General features: G+C 48.0%; 1 protein-coding gene across 2 annotated transcripts; it reads right to left on the bottom strand.

Annotated features, from left to right (window-relative positions):
* Positions 1–4,276: 4,276 nt before the first annotated feature.
* Positions 4,277–20,851, bottom strand: LOC132385840 (zinc finger protein 420-like). 2 transcript variants are annotated; one of them, XR_009509311.1, is made up of 2 exons: positions 20,802–20,842; positions 4,277–4,625 (listed from the first exon to the last, which is right to left on the bottom strand). XR_009509311.1 is itself a non-coding variant. In XM_059958068.1 (2 exons), the coding sequence occupies exon 2, from the start codon at positions 11,429–11,431 to the stop codon at positions 9,680–9,682; it is 1,752 nt and encodes a 583-aa protein (XP_059814051.1). In that variant the 5' UTR covers positions 11,432–11,900; positions 20,802–20,851; the 3' UTR covers positions 6,467–9,679. The 2 variants fall into 2 exon arrangements, 1 of the variants encoding a protein (XP_059814051.1); XM_059958068.1 differs by lacking the exon at positions 4,277–4,625 and adding an exon at positions 6,467–11,900 and having other exon boundaries at positions 20,802–20,851.
* Positions 20,852–21,634: the final 783 nt, after the last annotated feature.

Here is a 21,634-nt window from a genome sequence, read left to right as displayed (position 1 = left end):
TGGGATGTGGGAAGGCAGAGGGCCCTGATAACTACACCTGTGAGAAAGGCATCCGGCTTCAGCTCCGAACAATCCACATTACGGAGTTGGAGCTGGAACTGGATGAACTCCAGATCATTCGGGAGGCTGAAGGGGTGATAGGTAGGACATTTGAGAGGTAGTTGCAACCAAGGTGCACGGCACAGGAAACTGGATGACAGTGACGAAGGGGAAGGGGGAAATAGAGAGTGCAGTTTACACTGTGTTCATCCCTCTGAACAACACAGATATCACTTTAGGTACAGTCGGGGATGGTGGATTGACCTGGCAAAGGAAAGTCACAGCAGTAGGGTCTCTCTGGCTCTGAGACTGAGAAGGGAAAGGAGGAGACGAGGAGAGCTGTGGTGATACGTGGCTTGTTAGCTCAGGGACCTGACTGGATGTTCTGTGGGTGAGAATGAAATTCCAGGATGGTGTGTTCCCTCCTGCATGCTGGCATCTGGGTCATCTCCGGTCGAGTGCTCAACATTCCTCAGGAGGGTGGACAGTGAGGGTCGTGGTCCATGTGGGTAACAATGATATGGGCTGGTAGAGTAATGAGGTTCTGTAAAGGGAGTTCAGAGAGTGAGGTGCTAATTGAAAGGGCAGCTCCTCCAGGCTTGTGATCTCAGGACTGCCATCAGTGTGATGTGGCAGGAATCAGAAGATTATACAGTTTAACACGTGGCTAAAGAGTTGGTGCAGGAGGGAGGGGATAAGATTTTTGGATCATTCGAGCTGGTGAGGATTGCTGTGTACAGAGGAGTGTGAGTGTGTTGGTGGGGAGAGCACATCGTTGATGCAGTGTGACCATGGGGGGTAAAGGGGGGTCATGCAGACAATGGGTACCCACACACACACCACACACACACACACACACACACACACACACACACACACAGTGGAGTGGCAGAGGGAAGGGAAAAGTGGAATGAGGAGGATGGACAACTCACACAAAATTCTGGTGGAACTCAGCAGGCCAGACAGCATCTATGAGGAGGATGGAGTTAGGAGTCCTTCACAAAGTCCCAAACTCAAACAAACCCTACCCCTCTGGAATTGGTCCCATTCCCTCCCCCAGGCTGGGGGTGAGCGTTAAGTTGCCTTGCCAACAAGAAAAGGAATTATTCGATAACATTTGCTTAACACACTTTGATAATACATTTACTTTGAACTTGAACATTGAAATGTACTGTTGGTAAAACATGTACTGATGGGAAATGGTCTCAGTGAAGGTCCGAGAGTGGAAAACGAACCGGTGTTCAGCCCCACTGCTCCGTGCCAGACAAGAACCCCTATCGGAGTCTGTCCCATCTGTCTGTACTTGACACGTCTCACTCTCATGTTTCCTCTTTCTGTACCTGTCCCAGTGTCTTTTATCTTCCTTCTCAAACCCATTCCCTGCCTTCCCCCCATGACCTTTGACACCTTTACTGATCAAACACTGATCAGCCTCTGTTTTAAATAAACCCGATGACTTGGCCTCCGAGCCGTCCGTGGCAATGAACTCCACAGGTCCCTCACCTCTCCAAATGCATGCTGTCTGGGATTAGACATTCTGACGCAGACGGTTACAAATGGCAGCTGTCTACTCTCTCCATCCTTCTTGTAATCTGATCAAGCTCTTTCCGGTCACACTGAGCCTCCTCCACTCCAGGGAAAACAGCCCAAGTTTGTCCGAACTCTCCTTCCACAGCAGCTCAGACAACATCCCGGTGAACCTCTTCGTTGCTGCCCTGAACACCAGCGGCGTAACGGGCTTTGAGTAGTACCGGGCGGATTGTTGATCAATAAAGGTGTCGGAGCTGACGTGGGGAAAGCAGCAGTCTGGAGTTTAGAGGGAAATTCGAATGGTGGAGAAGACTCGATGGACGGAATGAGTATTTCAGTTCCTACGCCGAGCGGTACAGAGGTGGGATGGCGAAGCGATGCGGAGGAAGCTGCGGGTGCAGGTAAGAGTGAGTGTCCAGGTAGGAGATGGTGTTCAGCAGCTTTTCACTGCGTCTTCCAACCAACAACAATTCACTCCGAGCGGATCGATCATAAGTGTTGTCATTTTCACTTGCAGAAGGGGCGATGAGCAATGCACAAGAGCTGGTAATAGCTTTGTCCAAAAAAATACACAGACAGTACGGTCATTCCTTCAGACACAAGTGCAAGGCCAGGGTGCACTCTGTTGTTTGTGGAATTAGTGTGTTTGGCATTAAACATCTGCAAAATGTTGCACAAAGATTATTAGCAAAGCACTCTGATACAATCCAGGTTCCAGCTCGTTACAGACAAAAATACCATTTTGGTACTGAAGTACATTTCCACAGAGGTGGAGTAGCATTCCTACTTCCCTTGCCCCCTGTGAAAACTATTCCAACCCAGATACCACTCCCCATTTCTGTTAACACCGCCGATCCTTGCCGGCCCCACCATCTGTGAAAACCCATCTAACCGTACACTCATCACCATTCTGTAAACCCACCTGAACCTTACACAACTCGACATCCCTGTAAAACCCTCCGCCATCCACCCTGGTGCATTCAGGTGACAGCTGACCCGAGAAAGACACCGACCGTGGCAGGTGGCAGAGCTCACAAAACACATTCACACTGGCTGATTCAGTAAACCTATCGATTTGCATGGTGATCTTCACTAAACCTCTTCCTACCTCCCCATCTTTACTTCTCCCCTCCACTTTCTGCTTTCCACAAGGATTCCATTCGTCTCTTCCCACTAATCTCCCTCCTGGAACATATCTTTGCAAGCGAGGGAAGTTCTACACTCTCCCATTTTCTTTCCCTCTCAGCTCCATTCGTCCTTCCAGGTGGGGCAACACTTCACCTGTGAGTCTGTCAGGTTGATCTACTCTACCTGATGCTGCTGGTTCAGCCTCCGCTACGTCAGTGAGGCCCAATGTAGATCGGGAGTCCACTTTGTCAAGTACCTTTGCTCTGTCCGCAACAAACGGAATTTCACGCTCACAAACAGGCGAAACTCTGCAGACGCTAGAAATCCAAGCAACACTGGAGAAATGTTTTCAACGGTTTCATGTTCCCTGGCCAGGATGATCTTACTGTCACTGTGGATGATCATTTTCATTCATGTACACCTCCCCCTCCCACCAGGAAAGTCACAGAGCTCTCCGTTTCCTTCTGGACACCAGGCCCAACGAGTTCCCCCCACCACCGCTCTCCTGCTCTTTGTTTGAGCTGAGCTCTACTCTCGCTTCTTTCTGTCACCTTGCAGTGAACTGGTGCTGGTCACGTGTGTGAGAGATTTGGAGGGGGATGCAGATTGAACAATTAGTGAGATTGTGGATGGCACCGGAACTGGTGTGTGGGGGAAGTGAGGGTTGTCTGAGGTTACAGTGGGATGGAGACCAGCTGGGGAGGTGGGCACAGGAGAGCAGCGGAACATGACTGTTACTCAAAAACAGGTCTTCAGGAGGTCAAAAAGACCATCATTCAGATGGAGAGACAGCTTCCCTTGGGGCTCTGGATTCAACAGACAAGACTGGTGCTATGGTTCAGCTCATCAGGCTGGAGGGAACCAGGAATATCAGGTGTTGCTCCTCCCTCCTGAGCATCAGCTCATCAATTAGGGGAACAATTCGTGGGGCAGCTTCGCACCATACGTCCCGAGCAGAACCTCCCAGTGCCAAACATTTCAATACTGATTCCCATCCCTGTTCTGACATGTCGATCGATGGCTTCCTCTTGTGCCGGGATGAATTCCCCCGTCAGGGTGGAGGTGCAACATCTTATATTTGGTCTGAGTACTCCAACCTGATGCGTGAATATTGATTTCGCCTTCTGATAGACCAAACCCATCCCCACCCCCCGTCTTCCTCTATTCCACACTCTTACTTCTCACCTGCCCATTACATCTGCCGGGTGCCCTCCTCCCTCTCTCTCTCTTCCCTCTGGTGCACTGTCCTCACCGACCAGATTATTTCTTCTCCAACCCTTGACCATTCCTACCCACCTGCCACCTTCCAGCTAGCCTCTTTCCCCTCCCCATATTTTTATTCTGGCTTCTTCTGGGTACATTAAGCACCCAGGACATGTTCTTTTCTTACTGTTACTGTCAGGTAGGAGGTACAGGAGCCTGAAGACACACACTAGGCGATTCAGGAACAGCTTCTTCCCTTCTGCCGTCCGATTCCTCAATGGACATTGTGCCCTTGGACACCACCTCACTTTTTTAACATAATGTATTTCTGTTTTTGTACGTTTTTAAAATTTATTCAAGATAAGCATATTGTGTTTGGTTTATTTATTCATTACTATTATTTTTATTTTATTTATTATTATTACTGTAACAAAAAGAATTATACTCCTCATGTATGAGAAGGATGTAAGAAATAAAGTCAATTCATTCATCCGGATCGTGGGGCCGAGAGAGAGGGAAAGGACCCGGACTGTCCCGGGGTGCGGAGCCATGGTGTGTCGGCATCTCACAGTAATTGTCCCTCAGTCGCGGGAAATCTCCACCTGTAGCGCAGCTCCGACATGCTGCCAAGTCAATGAGCCTTCCGTTTACCGAGAGCAGGCGTGATTTTCCGGAAGGTTTCGACCCTTACGCTTGCCTATGTGATCTCCTTGCCACGGTGAATCCTGGAGCGAACACGAGAGAGACTGTGTATGTTGGAAATCCAAAGCCACTCACTCAAAACGCTTAAGGAACTCAGCAGCTCAGGCAGCATCTGTGCAAAAGAATAAACTGCCAGCGGTTCGGGACGAGTCCCTTCTTTAGCACTGAGAAGGACGGGGGAAATGCCAGAATCAAATGGTGTGCAGTATAATCAGAGGGGAAAGGGATTAACTGGAATGTGATAGCTGAAGCCAGGCGGGTGGGAAAGGTCAAGGGCTGCAGAAGAAAAATCTGATAGCAGCGGAGACTGACCATAGAACATAGTAATCCACAACACATTGCAGGCACTTCTGCCCACAATGTTGTGTCGACCATGTATCCTAATTCAGAATTTCCCTACCGTATCGCCCTCTATTTTTAAGCTTCGTGTCCGGTACCTATATGAGAGTCTCTTAACAGACCCTATTGTATCCGCCTCTACCACCTTCACTGGAAATGCGTCCCGTGCTCCCTTCTGTGTGAAAAACTTAACTCTAACATCTCCCCTTGTACCTATTTCCAAGCCCTTTAAAATGATGCCCCCTCATGTTAGCCATTTCAACACTGGGAAAAAACCTCTGGCTATCCACACTATCAAACCCCTCATCATCTTATACACCTCTGTCAGGTCACCTCTCGTCCGCCGTCGCTCCAAGAAGGAAAGGCCAAGTTCACTCAATCTACTCTCATTAGGCATGCTCTCCAATGCAGGCAAGATCTTTGTTACGGTGCTCTGCCCTCTCTCTATAGTATCCACATCCTTCCTGCAGTGAGGTGTCCAGAAATGAACAGAGTGCTCCAAGTGGTGTGGAACTAAGGTTTCATATACCTGGAACATTGCCTCATGGCTCTGGAATTCAATCCCACAGTTGATGAAGTCCAGCACACTATACACCTTTCTAACAACACGGTCAAACTGCGGAGCAGCTTTGAGCACCTATTGGACACAGATCCTCGACACTGCCAAGGGTTTCACCATTAATATTTGGTTGGAAAAAATTTGAAGAGAGAATTTGCTAACTTGCAGTCCTCTGGTACTTCTCAAGTCCTGGTTGATAATGCAAAGATCATCGCCGGAGGCTCTGCAATTTTCTCCCTCTCTTCCCACAGTAGCTTGGGGTATATCTCACCTGGCCCCAGCGACTTGTCTAATTTATATCTTTCCAGTGCTCCAGCACGTCGTCCTTCTTAATGTCTATATGCTCAAGCATTTCAATCCGCTGTAAGTCATCCCCACAATTGTGAAGGTCCCCTTCCCTGGTGAATACTGAAGCAAACTATTCATTCAGTTCCAACGCTACCTGATCTAACTCGGGTATCGCATCCTTTTGGTCCTGTGATCACATTGCTCATCCTCTTGCTCTTCACAAACTTGGAGAATGCCTTCGTGTTTTCCTTAATCCTGCTCACCAAGGGTTTCTCATGGCCCCTTCTGGCTCTAATTCACACTTACACTCCTTCCAGGTAACCTTGTAATTCTCTAGAAATCCATCTGTACTCAGATTATAGGAGCTTCCATAAGCTTTTCTGTTCTTCTTAACTGAATTTTCTACATCCTTTGTACACTGTGGTTCTTCTACCCCACCGTGTGCTCCCTGCCTCAATGGAACATACCTGTGCAGAACGCCATGCCAGTGTTCCCTGAACATTTGCGACATTTCTGCCGTGCATTTCCCTGAAAACACCTGCCCACAATGATTTGCAGGCAGTGATCCTGTGAAATTCATTGTCATGGCCGGCTCGGAGGCCAAGTCATCGGTTTGTCACGTACCCCGTCACCGGGTTACCGAACCAGCGGAAATGAAAAACACTTTGGAGTCTGGTATTACTGTAGCTAATAGTGTTTATTAGTAAACTAAGCAATACAGTACTATAAAATGCAAATATGTGAAACAGGTTAGCAATGATATGTACAGAAGTGTGGAAATAGGAATCAAAACCTAGCTCTTTCAAAGTCTAGATGTAAATGGTTAGTTTTACGATGGTGAAGAGTTCAGTTCAGTTCAGGTGGAGGGAGGAGGGGGGAGAGAGAGACACACACACGTTACCATCGAACTGTCCGTTGGCTTCCTGTCCTGTTGTAGTCATCGACCATGACCATGTACGACCGTTCATCAGTGGTGGACCTGTCACGCAGGCAAGGGTGGACACACAAACAAGCCCCCACCGGTCGCACCTTTTACACACTGTGAGCCCCTGATCGATCCTACAAACCCCCACCTTCACATGGGTGCACAACGCTCTTTCAGTGTCCCGTGGTGTGTCTGCCTGTGTCTCAGCAGAGCTGCTTTTTATCATCACTTGCTAGACACCAGCTGGAATCTGGAGACTAGACTGGACAGGGCCCCGGAACCTGGGTCTTGACTTGGGCTCGGACTCCGGATCCAGACGAGGACTGGACGTGGCAAGGTAATAGGACTGGGAAACTCCTCGGAGCCTTGAACATGGAGTGGAAACCTCCTCGGAGACTTTGACCCGGACTGGACTTGACTCGAAGCCTGAGACTTGGACACGGAACAACAAACAACGACAGTCCACTCAAGTAGCGGCAAACAGTCTTCCTACTGAGCATTGGACTCGAGCACAGGAACACAGAACACAGAGCCAGGACCCCTCCTTGGGGACAGGACGTAGGGCCAGGGCTTTACATAGAGGACCCCTCCTTGGGGACAGGACGTAGGGCCGGGGCTTTACATAGAGTCAGGACCCCTCCTTGGTGACAGGACGTAGGGCCGGGGCTTTACATAGAGGACCCCTCCTTGGGGACAGGACGTAGGGCCGGGGATCTACACAGAGTCAGGACCCCTCCTTGGGGACAGGACGTAGGGCCGGGGCTTTACATAGAGGACCCCTCCTTGGGGACAGGACGTAGGGCCGGGGATTTACACAGAGTCAGGACCCCTCCTTGGGGACAGGAAGTAGGGCCGGGGCTTTACATAGAGTCAGGACCCCTCCTTGGGGACAGGACGTAGGGCCGGGGATTTACACAGAGTCAGGACCCCTCCTTGGGGACAGGACGTAGGGCCGGGGCTTTACATAGTGTCAGGACCCCTCCTTGGGGACAGGACATAGGGCCGGGGCTTTACATAGTGTCAGGACCCCTCCTTGGGGACAGGACGTAGGGTCGGGGCTTTACTCAGAGTCAGGACCCCTCCTTGGGGACAGGACGTAGGGCCGGGGCTTTACACAGAGTCAGGACCCCTCCTTGGGGACAGGACGTAGGGCCGGGGCTTTACAGAGAGTCAGGACCCCTCCTTGGGGACAGGACGTAGGGCCGGGGCTTTACAGAGAGTCAGGAACCCTCCTTGGGGACAGGACGTAGGGCCGGGACTCATACACGGACACTAAACACGGGGACACAAAGAGACAGTTCCAAGCTCATCGATAAACAGTTCCTTCTGTTGGCATGACAAGGCTCCAGTCTCACTCTAGCGGTTAAACTTGATGGTGATTCAGGCGATGACACAGGCGAGGTTGCAGGCAAGGCTTCAGGCGTGGGTTGCTGAAAGATGGGGAAGGGATGGAAGGGAAGGGAAGGGAACAGTCCAGGGAAGGGTAACGGCAAAGCCGGCCTGTCTTACCCAACGGAGGCGAGGACAGGGAGGGACAGAATCAACCGCAGGGCAATGGCAAAGACGGCCTGACCTACCCCACAGTGGCAAGGACAGGATACTGACAAGACCAACCCGCACCTACAGTCGAACCCAGGGCCACTTATATTCCAGCCCCAATTTGAGAATCAGGTGCCTGTGATTCAGCCCAAATGAAACAATGGACAGCCCGAAGACCCGAAGCCTAGAGTCCACGGACCGGACCATGACAAGCTAAATGGTAGGAGGCAAAGACTGGGAATAAAGGGAGCCAACTCTGGTTGGCTGCCAGTCACTAGTGGTGTTCCTCAGGGCTCTGTGTTCGGACTGGTGATTTTTGTAATATTCCAATAGTTTGGAAGACAGAATTGCTGGCTTTGTTACAAGGTTTGCAGATGATATGAAGACATGAGGAGGGGCAGGTAGTTTTCGGTAGAGAGGGTGCAGAAGGACTGAGATAGATTTAGAGAATGGGAAAAAAAAAACAGCAGATGGGATACAGTGCCGGGAAGTGTATGTTCATGCATTTTGGTAGAAGAAATGAAAGTGTTAACTTCTTCGAAATGGACAGAAAATACCGAACAACTGAGGTGCAAAGGGTCACGGGGAGTCCATGTTCAGGATTCCCTGAAGGTTAATTTGCAGGTCGAGTCTGTGGTGTGGAAGGCAAACGCAACGTCAGCATTCATTTCGAGAGATCTACAATATATCAGCGAGGATGTCATTTGGGAATTTGGTCATCACTGGTGAGGCCACACTCGGAGGACAGGTCTGGGCCCCTGATCTTGGAAAGGATGTGCCGAAACTGGAGAAGGTTCAGAGTATGTTCACGAAAACAGATTCCAGGATTGAATGGATTGTCATATGAAGAGCGTTCAATGGGCCTGAGCCTGTATCAGCAGAGGAATTAGGGCTGACCTCATGGAAACTTATCAAACTGTGGAAGGGCTTGATAGAGTGGATGTGGAAAGGATGCTTCCTGTGGTGGAAGAGTCTGCGACCAGGGAACAGAGCTTCAGAATAGAGGGGTGTCCTTTTAGAACGGAGATGACAGAGAACGGACAGAGAGTGGTGAATCTGGGGAATTCCGTGCCACAGGCAGCTGTGGAGGCCAATTCTTTATGTACATTTAGGGCAGAGGTGGATAGAATCTTGATTGATCCGGGCATGAAGTGATACAGGGACAAGACAGGAGATTGGAGTGGAGAGCAAATTTGGATCAGCCATGATAAAATGACAGAACAGACTCGATGGGGTAAACAGCCTTATTCTGGTCTTAAGTCTTATAGTCTGACGGTCTGTCCCCAGTGTGAACTCGCTGATGTAGCTTCAAGTCAGATGACTAAGTGAATCCCTTCCCACAATCTGAGAAAGTGAATGGTTTCTCCCCAGTATGAACTAACTGGTGTCTCTGTAGCTTGGATGACCGAGTGAATCCCTTCCCACATTCAGGGCCTCTCCCCAGTGTGGATTCGCTGGTGTGACAAAAGGGTGGATGAGTGAGCGAATGCCTTCCCACAATCTGAGCAGGTGAACGGCCTCTCCCCAGTGTGGATTCGCTGGTGTGACAAAAGGTTGGATGACTGAGTGAATCCCTTCCCACATTCAGAACAAGTGAATGGCCTTTCCCCAGTGTGAACCAGCTGGTGTCTCTGTAGGGTGGATGAGTGAGTGAATCCCTTCCCACACACAGAGCAGGTGAACGGCCTCTCCCCAATGTGAACTCGCAGATGTATTTTCAAATCCGATGACCCAGCAAACTCCTTTCCACAGTCTGAGCAGGTGAACGGCCTCTCCCCAGTGTGAACTCGCTGATGTATTTTCAAGCCAGATGATCGAGCGAACTCCTTTCCACAGTCTGAGCAGATGAACGGTTTCTCCCCAGTGTGAACTAACTGGTGCCTCAGTAGGCGAAATGACAGAGTGAATCTTTTCCCACAGTCTGAGCAGATGAACGGTTTCTCCCCAGTGTGAACTAACTGGTGCCTCAGTAGGCGAAATGACAGAGTGAATCTTTTCCCACAGTCTGAGCAAATGAACGGTTTCTCCCCAGTGTGAAAGCACTGATGTGTGTTCAGTTGAGATGACCGAATGAATCGCTTCCCACAGTCCGAGCAGGTGAATGGCCTCTCCCCAGTGTGAACTCGCTGATGTACTTTCAAGTCAGATGACAGAGTGAATCTCTTCCCACATTCAGAGCAGCTGAACGGTTTCTCCCCGGTGTGAAATCGTTGATGGACGCTCAGCTGAGCTGCACGAGCGAACTCCTTCCCACAGTCTGAGCAGGTGAACGGTTTCTCCCCAGTGTGAACTCGCTGATGTTCCTTCAGTTGAGATGACCGTGTGAATCCTTTCTCACATACTGAGCAGGCAAACGGTTTCTCCCCAGTGTGAACCAGCCAGTGTGTCTGTAGTTTGGATGACTGAGTGAATCCCTTCCCACACTCAGAGCAGGTGAATGGCCTCTCCTCAGTGTGAACCAGCAAGTGTCTCCGTAGTTTGGATGAGTGCATGAAACCTTTCCCACATTCAGAGCAGGTGAACGGACTCACCCCAGAATGAACTTGCTGATGTACCTTCAGGTCAGTTGACCGAGTGAATCCCTTCCCACATTCTGAGCAGCTGAACGGTTTCTCCCCAGTGTGAGTTTGCTGATGTTCCTGTAGTTGAGATGACCGAGTGAATGCCTTCCCACATTCTGAGCAGCTGAACGGTTTCTCCCCAGTGTGAACCAGCTGGTGTCTCAGTAGGTGAGATGACCGAGTGAATCGCTTCCCACATTCTGAGCAGCTGAACGGTTTCTCCCCAGTGTGAACCAGCTGGTGTCTCAGTAGGTGAGATGACCGAGTGAATGCCTCTCCACATTCTGAGCAGGTGAACGGCCTCTCCCCAGTGTGAACTCGCCGATGTACCTTCAGTTGAGATGACGAAGTGAACTCCTTCCCACAGTCTGAGCAGGTGAACGGCCTCTCCCCAGTGTGAACTCGCCGATGTACCTTCAATTGAGATAATGAAGTGAACTCCTTCCCACAGTCTGAGCAGGTGAACAGCCTCTCCCCAGTGTGAACTCGCCGATGTACCTTCAGTTGAGATAATGAAGTGAACTCCTTCCCACAGTCTGAGCAGGTGAGCGGCATCTTCTCAGTGTGAACTGGTGACGTTCGTTCATTTGAGATGACTAAATGAATCTGTTTCGACATTCAGAGGTGGGGAAAGGCCATGGCACCATGTGAATTTGCTGGTGTCTCTGTAGTGTGGTTGATAGTGTCAGTGCCTTCCTGCACTCTGAGAAACGTCTCCTCACTGGTGAATTTTTGGATATATCTTCAGCATCAATGACAGAATGAATTGCTTCCCGCTGTCAGAACAGGTGGAGCATCTCACTGTGGTGTGAACTTGCTGATGTATCTTCAGGCTGGTTGACTGAGTAGTTCCCCTCCCTCACACAGAGCAGGTGAATGGCCTCTCCCCACTGTGAACTCACTGGCGTGTCTGTGGGTAGGCTGTGAGTGAATCCCTTCCCACACTGAGAGAAGGAGAATGATATCTCACTGCGATCAATCATCTGGCAATTCAGACAGTCAGATGTTTGAATCCCTTGTACAATCAATGAGTTGAAGAACTGATCTCCAGTGAACAAATGCTGGTGTGTTCTCAGCACCCCGGTTCCTGTGGACAACACGGAGTTACAAAAGAAAATTTCCCTTCAGACACAGATACAACTCCAACTGGATCAACAACAATGCAAAATACATCAATGGGAGAAGGACAATATCCATCCGACCTTATCTCAAACAGATTTACTGAGGTCGCCTTCACTGCTTCATTAGGCAGAGAAATCCACAGATTCACCACCCTCAGGGAAAAGCAGTTCCTCCTCATCTCCGTCCCACATCCCCCAATCTTGAGGCAATGTCCTCTCGTACTAAGCCTCACCTACCAGTGGAAGCAACTTTCCCGCCTCTGGCTTATCTACCCCTTTCATAACTTTACATGTTTCTGTAAGATCTCCTCTCAATGTGAGCGCTGGAATCACAATTTTACCCAATTCAACTCAAGCTGGAGCAACACAACCTGAGATATACAGTGGGAAGCGAGGGAGGAGATTGCTGAGCCTCTGGCGATGACCTTTGTATTACCACTCAGGACAGGAGATGTACCAGAGAATTGGAAGACATTGTCCCCTTGTTAGGGAATGGAGTTGAGGGAACCCAGGAATTATAGACCAGTGAGTGGAGAGTGCCCCAGTGGCCATCTCCCTCAGTAATCGTTACCTCACTTTGGATGTGGTTGAGGGGGGATGACCTGACAGAGGACGACCACGACGATCGGGTCTCTGGCACTGACCCTGGTTCCGTGGTGCAGAAGGGAAAGAGGAAGTTGAGGAATGCAGTAGTCATAGGATTCAATAGTGAGGGGAATGGACAGGAGGTTCTGCACGCCTGATAGAGATACGTGTGTGGTGTGTTGCCTCCCAGGTGCCAGGGTACGGGATCTCTCAGATCGGGTGCAAGGTATTCTGAAGGGAGCGGGTGACCAGCCAGAAGTCTTGGTACACGTTGGTATATATGACACAGGTAGACAAAGAGAGGAGGGCGTGAGGAGAGAATTCAGGGAGTTCGGTAGGAAGCTGAAAGGCAGGACATCTAGGGTAGTAACCTCAGGATTGCTGCCTGTGCCACGTGCTGGTGAGAGCAATACTAGCATGATTAGGTATATTAATGTGTGGCTGAGGGACTGGTGTAGGGGGCAGGGCTTTAGATTCCTGGATCATTGGGATCTCCTCTGGGGGAGGTATGACCTGTACAAAAAGGACGGGTTACACCTGAACCCAAAGGGGTCCAATATCCTAGCCAGCACATTTAATAGAGCTGTTAGGGAGGGTTTAAACTGATTTGGCGTGGGGATGGGAATCAGAGTGATGGGGCTGAGGAAACGGGAAACAGAAATAAATCGAAGATAGTGTGCAACAGGGCAACAGAGATGTGGGGCAGTGAAAATAGAAAGCAACAAATCCTGGGCTGAGAGAGTTATTTGAATGTACAGAGCATGAGGATTAAAATGGACGATCTTGAAATTCAGCTGCAAATTGGCAAATTGGTCAATCTCTGAAACTTGGATAAAAGGTGGCTGCCGATGGGAGTTGAATGTCCAAGAATACACGGTGTATCAGAATGATAGGTGACTGGGCAGAGAGGGTGGTGTGGCTCTCTGGATAAAAAAATATTAAATCATTGGAAAGAGATGACATAGGATTGTAAGGTGTGACCGTCTAACCATATAACAATTACAGCACGGAAACAGGCCATCTCGGCCCTTCTAGTCCATGCGAACGCTGACACTCACCTAGTCCCACTGGCCCGCACTCAGCCCATAACCCTCCATTCCTTTCCTGTCCATATACCTATCCAATTTTACTTTAAATGACAATACCGAACCTACCTCTACCACTTCTACTGGAAGCTCATTCCACACAGCTACCACTCTCTGAGTAAAGACGTTCCCTCCTTAAGCTTTTGCCCCCAACTCTCAAATCATGTCCACTTGTTTGAATCTCCCCTATTCACAATGGAAAAAGCCTATCCACGTCAACTCAATATATCCCCCTCATTATTTTAAATACCTCTATCAAGTCCCCCCTCAACCTTCTGTGCTCCAAAGAATAAAGACCTAACTTGTTCAGCCTTTCCCTATGACTTAGGTGCTGAAACCCAGGTAACATTCTAGTAAATCTTCTCTGTACTCTCTCTATTTTGTTGATATCGTTCCTATAATTCAGTGACCGGAACTGTACACAATACTCCAAATTCAGCCTTACGAATGCCATGTACAGTTTTAACACTACATCCCAACTCCTATACTCAATGCTCTGATTTATAAAGGCCAGCATAACAAAAGCTTTCTTCACCACCCTATCCACATGATGGGGTCATGGGTCTCTACGGGTTGAGTTACGAAATGGGGAGGGGAATGGCAGTTGTATACAGATCTCCATACAGCAGTCGGGATGTGGATTACAAATTACAGCAGGAGATAGAAAAGGCCTGTCAGAAAGGCAATGATAACATTGATAATCATTGGCAATTTTAACATGAAAGTGAATTGGGAGGACCTCGAGAGAAAGAATTTGTAGAATATCTAAGGGATTGCTTTTTAGAACAGCTGGTTGTTGAGCCCACGAGGGGATCGGCTATGCTGGACTGGGTGATCCCAATATGATCAAATTCACATTGAAATTTGAGAGGGAAAAAATAAAACCAATGTGTCAGTATTTCAGTGGAATAAAGGAAATTGCAATGGATGGGAGGGGAACTGGCTGAAGTCGACTGAAAAGGGACATTTGCAGGAAGGACAGCAGAGCAGAATGGGTGGACTTTCTGCAAATAATGAGGGAAATACAAGACAGATATATTCCAAATAAGAAGAGATGTTCAAAGGGAAGAAGGACACTACTGTGGCTGACAAGTGAAGTCAGAGCCAAAGTAAAAGCAAAAGAGAGGGCAAACAAGGAAGTTGGAGCTAGTGGGAAGACAGCTTCACCAGCTTTTTAAAACTTGCAAAAGAAAACTCAGAAGGTCATTCGGAAGGAAAAGATGAATTATGAGAGTAAGCTGGTGACTAATATCGAAGAAGATACTGAAAGCTTTTTTAAATATATATATATATAAAGGGTAAAAAGAGTCGAGGGTAGATTTAGGACCAATACAATATATCGCTGGACTTATTGTAATGAGAGTTGCTGAGAAGTAAGAGGAACTGAATGCGTAGCAGACATTCAAGAGTATCAGGGAAGTGAAGTTTGTGCACTGACAATTACGACTCAGAAGGTGCTCTGGAAGTTTAATGGTCTGAGGGTGGATAAATCTCCAGGACCTGATGCAATGCACCCTCCGGTTCTGAAGAAAATAGCTGGAAAGATTGTGGAGGCATTAACAATGATCTTTGAAGAATCAATAAATTCTGGCATTGTACCAGATGACTGGAAAATAGCAAATGTTACTCCGCTATTTAAGAAGGGTCAGAGGTAACAGAAAGGGAACTATAGACCTGTTAGCATGACATCAATGGTTGGCGGTTGATGGAATCGATTGTTAGGGATGAGATTATGGAGTACCTGGAGGCGCATGACAAGATAGGCCAAAGCCAGCATGGTTTCTTGAAAGGAAAATCCTGCCTGACAAAACTACTGCAATTCTTTGAGGAAATTACAAGCAGGGTAGACAAAGGAGATGCAGTAGACGTGGTGTACTTGGATGTTCAGAAGGCCTTTGACAATGTGCTGCACATGAGGCTGCTTAGCAAGATAAAAGCCCATGGTATGACAGGGAAGTTATTAAAGTGGGTGGAGCATTGGCTGGTCGGCAGAAAACAGAGAGTGGGAATAAAGGGATCCTATTCTGGCTGGCTTCCTGTTACCAGTGGAGTTCCACAGGGGTCAGAGTTGGGACCACTGCTTTTTACGATACATGTCAATGATTTTGACTATGATATGAAAGGATTTATGGCTAAATTTGCCGATGATAAAAAAATAGGTGGAGGAGCGGGTAGTGTTGAGGAAACAGAGAGCCTGCAAAGAGACATAGGTAGTTTAGGGGAATAGCAAAGAAGTGGTAAATGAAATACAATGTTGGAAAGTGTGTGGTGATGCAATTTGCTGGAAGAAATAAATGGACAGACTATGATTTCAATGGGGAGAGAATTCAAAATGCAGAAATGCAAAGAGACTTGGGAATCCTTGTGCTGGATGCACTAAAGGTGAACCTCCAGGTTGAGCCGGTTGTGAATAAGGCAAAATTCTAGAGGTATAGGATATAAGAGCAGTGATGTGATGTTGTGGCTTTATAAGGCACTCGGGAGACCACACTTGGAGTATTGTGTACAGGATTGGGCTCCTCACTTTGGGAAGGATATATTGACATTGGTGAATGCTCAACGAAGATTCACGAGGTATGAAATGGTTAATGCGATGAAATCTTAAGTTTTATTCATTATGGACTGTGCCTTTAAGAATCACGCCTGTAAGAGAGAGAGAGAGAAGTTCAGTGCAAGTAGAGGGAGTGAGAGGGAGAAAGGGGAGGGAGGGACGGAGAGAGAGAGAGAGAGAGAGAGAGGGAGGGAGAGGGAGAGGGAGAGGGAGAGTGGGGGGGAGAGAGAGAGAGAGGGGGAAGGAGGGGGAGGGGGAGGGGGGAGGGGAGAGAGAGAGAGAGAGAGAGAGAGGGGGGAAGGAGGGGGAGCGGGAGAGGGAGGGGGGGAGGAGAGAGAGAGAGAGAGAGAGAGAGAGAACGCTACATGATACACAGCTGTTGTTCAGTACACCAGCATTTAAACAAGTGTAACTATCTCTTTCGTGGTACACGCAGATGCACAAAGGTTGGTGGCGTAATTGCCACTGAATTTTTAAGTGCCCACAAGGGTGGGGCTGAGGATCGATTAGAAGAATCGATCCATGACTATTAGTGCGTTTGAGGGCAACCCTGTGGAATCTAACCCTTGTCTAACCCTTGCCTGGGTTGGTAGATTATCACTTGAAGATGTCGCTCTTAAGCTGGTCACGTTTGGCTAACTTGGAAGATTTGGAGGACATCGAGGAGGATTGACAACATCTGTTTACTTGGATTACACATCTCTCTCTCTCTCTCACTTCAATCCCGTGGACCAAATTGAATTTCCTTACCACACCATCGTAAGACTGTATCATTTACCACCTAAGCTTGAAGAAGTTCGGGGATTTATGCATTTACACCTATATATGCATAACAGCATTACCTCTTGATTTACCTGGTTTAAGTTACTAAATGATGTAGTTACTAATAAAATAGCGTTTTGTTAACAGCAAAACCAGACTCCAGGCATTCCACTGCTGCTGAGACTTTTGTGTTCGTAACAGTTACCGCATGAGGAACGTCCGGCAGCTCTTGAGCTGTATTCCCTGGAGTTCAGGAGAATGACGGAGTTCTCATAGAAACACTCCGAACATTAAAAGGCCTGAACAGATGAGATATGGAAAAGTTATTTCCCATGGTAGGGGAGTCTAGGACAAGAGGGCACGACTTCAGGATTGAAGGACGACCTTTCGGAACTGAGATGCGGAGAAATTACTTTAGTCTGAGGGTTGTAAATCTATGGAATTTGTTGCCACAAGTGGCTGTGGAGGCCTAGTCATTGGGTGTATTTAAGGCAGAGATAGATAGTTTCTTGATTAGCCAGGGCATTGAAGGGTATTGAGTGAAAGCAGGGGAATGCAGATGACTTGAAGAATTGTATCAGCCCATGATTGAATGGCGGTGCAGTCTCGATGGGCCAAATGGCCTACTTCTGCTCCTGTATCTTATGGTCTTATGAAGTCTTGCTTCAGTGGTGGGCAAGTGGTTGGAGAAGATCCTGGGAGGCAGGACTTCAAACATTTGGAGAGACATAATCCGATTACGGATAGTCAGCATGGCTTTGTTAAGGGCAGGTCATGCCTTACGAACCGGATTGAATTCTTTGAAGATGCAACAAAGCACAGTGATGAAGGTAGAGCATTGGATGTAGTGGACGTGGCTTTCAGTAAGACTTTTGATAGGGTTCCTCAAGCAAAGCTCATTGAGAAATTAATGAGGCAAGGATCCAAGGTGACCTTGCTTTGTGGATCCAGAATTGGCTTGCCCACAGAAGGCAAAGGGTGGATGTAGATGCTGTATGAAGGATGATGACCAGTGCAGTTCAGCAGGGATCTTTTCCGGGACCCCTCCTCTTTGTAACTTTTACAAATGACCTTGATGAGGAAGTAGTGTATAAGATGATGAGAGGCATGATAGTGTGGATAGTCAGAGGCTTTTACCCAGGTCGGAAATGGTTGCCACAAGAGGACACAGGTCTAAGGTGCTGGGGAGTAGGTACAGAGGAGTTGTCAGTCGTAGGTCTTTTACACAGAGAGTGGTGAGTGAGTGGAATGGGCTGCTGGCAACGGTGGTGGAGGCAGATATGATAGTGTCTCTTAAGAGACTTTTGGATAGGTACATGGAGCTTAGTAAAATAGAGGGCTAAGTGGGCCGAAGGGCCTGTATCGTGCTGTAGGTTTCCTACGTTTCTAGAAGGGTGGGTTTGTAAGTTTGTCGATTACACAAATGTTGGGGTTGTTGTGGATAGTCTGGAGGTTACAGCCAGACATCAATAGGATGCAGAACTGGGCTGGGAAATGACAGATGGAGTTCAACCCAGTGGTTCCTTTCAGTAGGTGACATTTGAAGACAGAATACAACAATAATGTTAGGACTCTTGGCAGGGTGGAGTACCAGTGAGACCTTGGGGTCTGTGTCAATCGTGCACACAAAGCTGCTGGGTAGGTTGACAGTGTTGTTAAGAAGGCCTTCATCAACAATGGGACCGAGTTCAAATGCCAGAGGTAACTTTACAGATATAAGGCCTTAGTTAGACCTCACTTTTGGTACTGTGTTCAGTTCTGATCCCTCAATACAGGAAGGATGTGGATACTACAGACAGAGGGCAGAGGAGATTTACAGATACAAGGCCTTAGTTAGACCTCACTTTTGGTACCATGTTCAGTTCTGGTCCCCTCAATACAGGAAGGACGTGGATACTACAGACAGAGGGCAGAGGAGATTTACAGATACAAGGCCTGAGTTAGACCGCACTTTTGGTACTGTGTTCAGTTCTGGTCCCCTCAATACAGGAAGGATGTGGATACTACAGACAGAGGGCAGAGGAGATTTACAGATATAAGGCCTGAGTTAGACCGCACTTTTGGTACTGTGTTCAGTTCTGGTCCCCTCAATACAGGAAGGATGTGGATACTACAGACAGAGGGCAGAGGACATTTACAGATATAAGGCCTGAGTTAGACCTCACTTTTGGTACTGTGTTCAGTTCTGGCCCCCTCAATACAGGAAGGATGTGGATACTATAGACAGAGGGCAGAGGAGATTTACAGATATAAGGCCTGAGTTAGACCTCACTTTTGGTACTGTGTTCAGTTCTGGTCCCCTCAATACAGGAAGGACGTGGATACTACAGACAGAGGGCAGAAGAGATTTACAGATATAAGGCCTTAGTTAGACCGCACTTTTGGTACTGTGTTCAGTTCTGGTCCCCTCAATACAGGAAGGACGTGGATACTACAGACAGAGGGCAGAGGACATTTACAGATATAAGGCCTGAGTTAGACCTCACTTTTGGTACTGTGTTCAGTTCTGGTCCCCTCAATACAGGAAGGATGTGGATACTATAGACAGAGGGCAGAGGACATTTACAGATATAAGGCCTGAGTTAGACCTGACTTTTGGTATCGTGTTCAGTTCTGGTCCCCTCAATACAGGAAGGACGTGGATACTATAGACAGAGTGCAGAGGAGATTTACAAGGATGTTGCATGGATTGGAGAATATGCCTCATGTGAATAGGTTGAGTGAACTTCGGAGCGAAGGAAGATGAGAGGTGACCTGATAGAGGTGAATAAGATGATGAGGGGCATTGATCGTGTGGATAGCAAGAAGCTTTTTCCCAAGAGTGAAATGGCTGACATGGGTGGGGGGTTAGTTTTATGGTGCTTGGAAGTAGGTACAAGGGTGATGTCAGAGGTATGTTTTTCACACAAAGGGTGGGTACAATAGGAACTTTTCAGAGACTTTTAGATAGGTACATGGGCTATGTGGTAGGGAAATTGTAATTACACTGTGGATTTCTGTCTCTATATGAACTCCTCATCTTCTAACAAGGCACGGATCAGTTATCCTGGCTGACCATCAAATTCTCTGTATTCCTGTCTGTACGAGGATGTTTCTGCGTTCAGTCAACCTCTGACTTGGCTCAATTTGTCTCTGTCCTTTGGGATTATTTCAAGGTCTGGCCATGCTCCACAACACTACCAAGAATACTTGTCACAACATAGAATCCCAGAGATTACCTAATTACTGGGATCCCCACCCCAGCTGATTGATAGTGATGAATCCATTAATGTCAATGCCAGCAATCCTGAATGGGAGGGCAGCAGTTATTCTCATTGGAGTGTGGCACTTTTGTGATGTGAAAGCCACAAGTCACTTGTCCTCGAGGACAAAGGGGTTACTTACCCAGAGGGAACTAAATCTGACGGAAGGATTTTTTTTTGCCATACAGCACTAATTGACAATTTAATTGATTGGAAGGCAGGCTTTTCATCCAAAATTAACTAGAAAACATATTTTTGTTCCGAATTACTAATCTTTGCATGTATACAGCTGGACCTCGGCAGAGTTTGAGAGAGACATTCGCTCTCATTTCCTCCGACTGTACTGGGACAACGCTGGCAGAGTCACGCATGGCTGCCGCTTTACCCAGAAGGCCGCACGAACGAGAAACCGGTCTGTCAGCCACCGAACGTTCTCGCGATGCGCATGCGCCGCAGAGATGGCGGCAGCTCCGGCGCTCGTCAGCTCCCCGAGGCCCGGGTACGGTTCGTGGGGCTGAGGAAGAGGCACCGGACCGGGGCTGTCCTGGGATGCAGGACCAGTGCGGCAAGAGCTCACAGTAATAGCCCTTCAATCGCGTTTCAGACACCGGAGATTAATTCCCTCCCGGAGGCCCCTCCTACCTGCAGCCGGTCCTTGTGAGCCTCACGCCGACTGAGCGCATGCGCGATAGGTCGTACCACCTCAGACCTCTGCGCATGCGCATTTGAACAAACGAGAAAATCTGCAGATGCGGAAATCCAAAGCAAAAGAGGGGAAATGCTGGAGGAAATACAAAGGGGCCGGCAGCAACTATGGAGAGGAAAGAACAGTCGGCGCTTCAGACCGAGACCCTTCTTCAGGACTGGAAAGGAAGGGAGGGAGTAAGACGGGGAGGAGTGAAGAGCTGAGAAGTTGATTGGTGAGAGTGATAAAGGGGTGAAGAATTATTATTATTAAATACTATTAATCCAGAGTGGGGAATTCTTTCGTTACAGCAGCAACATATAAAAACATACTTAGCACTGTGCAGACTTTACTAAAAATAAAGATTTACAATATACACAATAATTATATATTAAATAATAACGCAGAGACTATTGAACTACGATGTGTGTTCTCCTGTTGCAGTAAATGAACGGTTGTATTCTGATTACATTTGGTGGGAAAGAGTTTCTGTAACAATCCTTGTGATGTCGTGGTTTTTCGTGCCTCACAAGTGACCAGGAGACGCAGAAGATTCTTCAAGAAGGGTTAAACTTTAATTTGCAAATCAAAGCTGAGACAGTCATTGAACTAGTCGCTGATTGCCCACCGATCCCCGGACACAGCATTTTTATATCAATCCCCTGGTCCAGTTTCACACGTACTAAACGTACGTCCCATTGACCCAATCGTGTTCTAATCTACATCTCTTAGCTGCCTCTCGTTAACACACCATTGTCTTCTACATTCTTAAATTTTCATTCTCCAACTA

The sequence above is a fragment of the Hypanus sabinus genome (assembly GCF_030144855.1).
Source record: "Hypanus sabinus isolate sHypSab1 chromosome X2 unlocalized genomic scaffold, sHypSab1.hap1 SUPER_X2_unloc_26, whole genome shotgun sequence".
Lineage (NCBI taxonomy): Eukaryota > Metazoa > Chordata > Chondrichthyes > Myliobatiformes > Dasyatidae > Hypanus > Hypanus sabinus.
The sequence above is the reverse complement of the archived record's forward strand: the minus strand, read 5'-3'. Positions and strand labels throughout refer to the sequence as shown.

Coding starts and splice junctions, on each gene's coding strand:
- LOC132385840 (XM_059958068.1), bottom strand. CDS start 11,431: ATGTCGAAACAGATTCATTTAGTCATCTCAAATGAACGAACGTCACCA.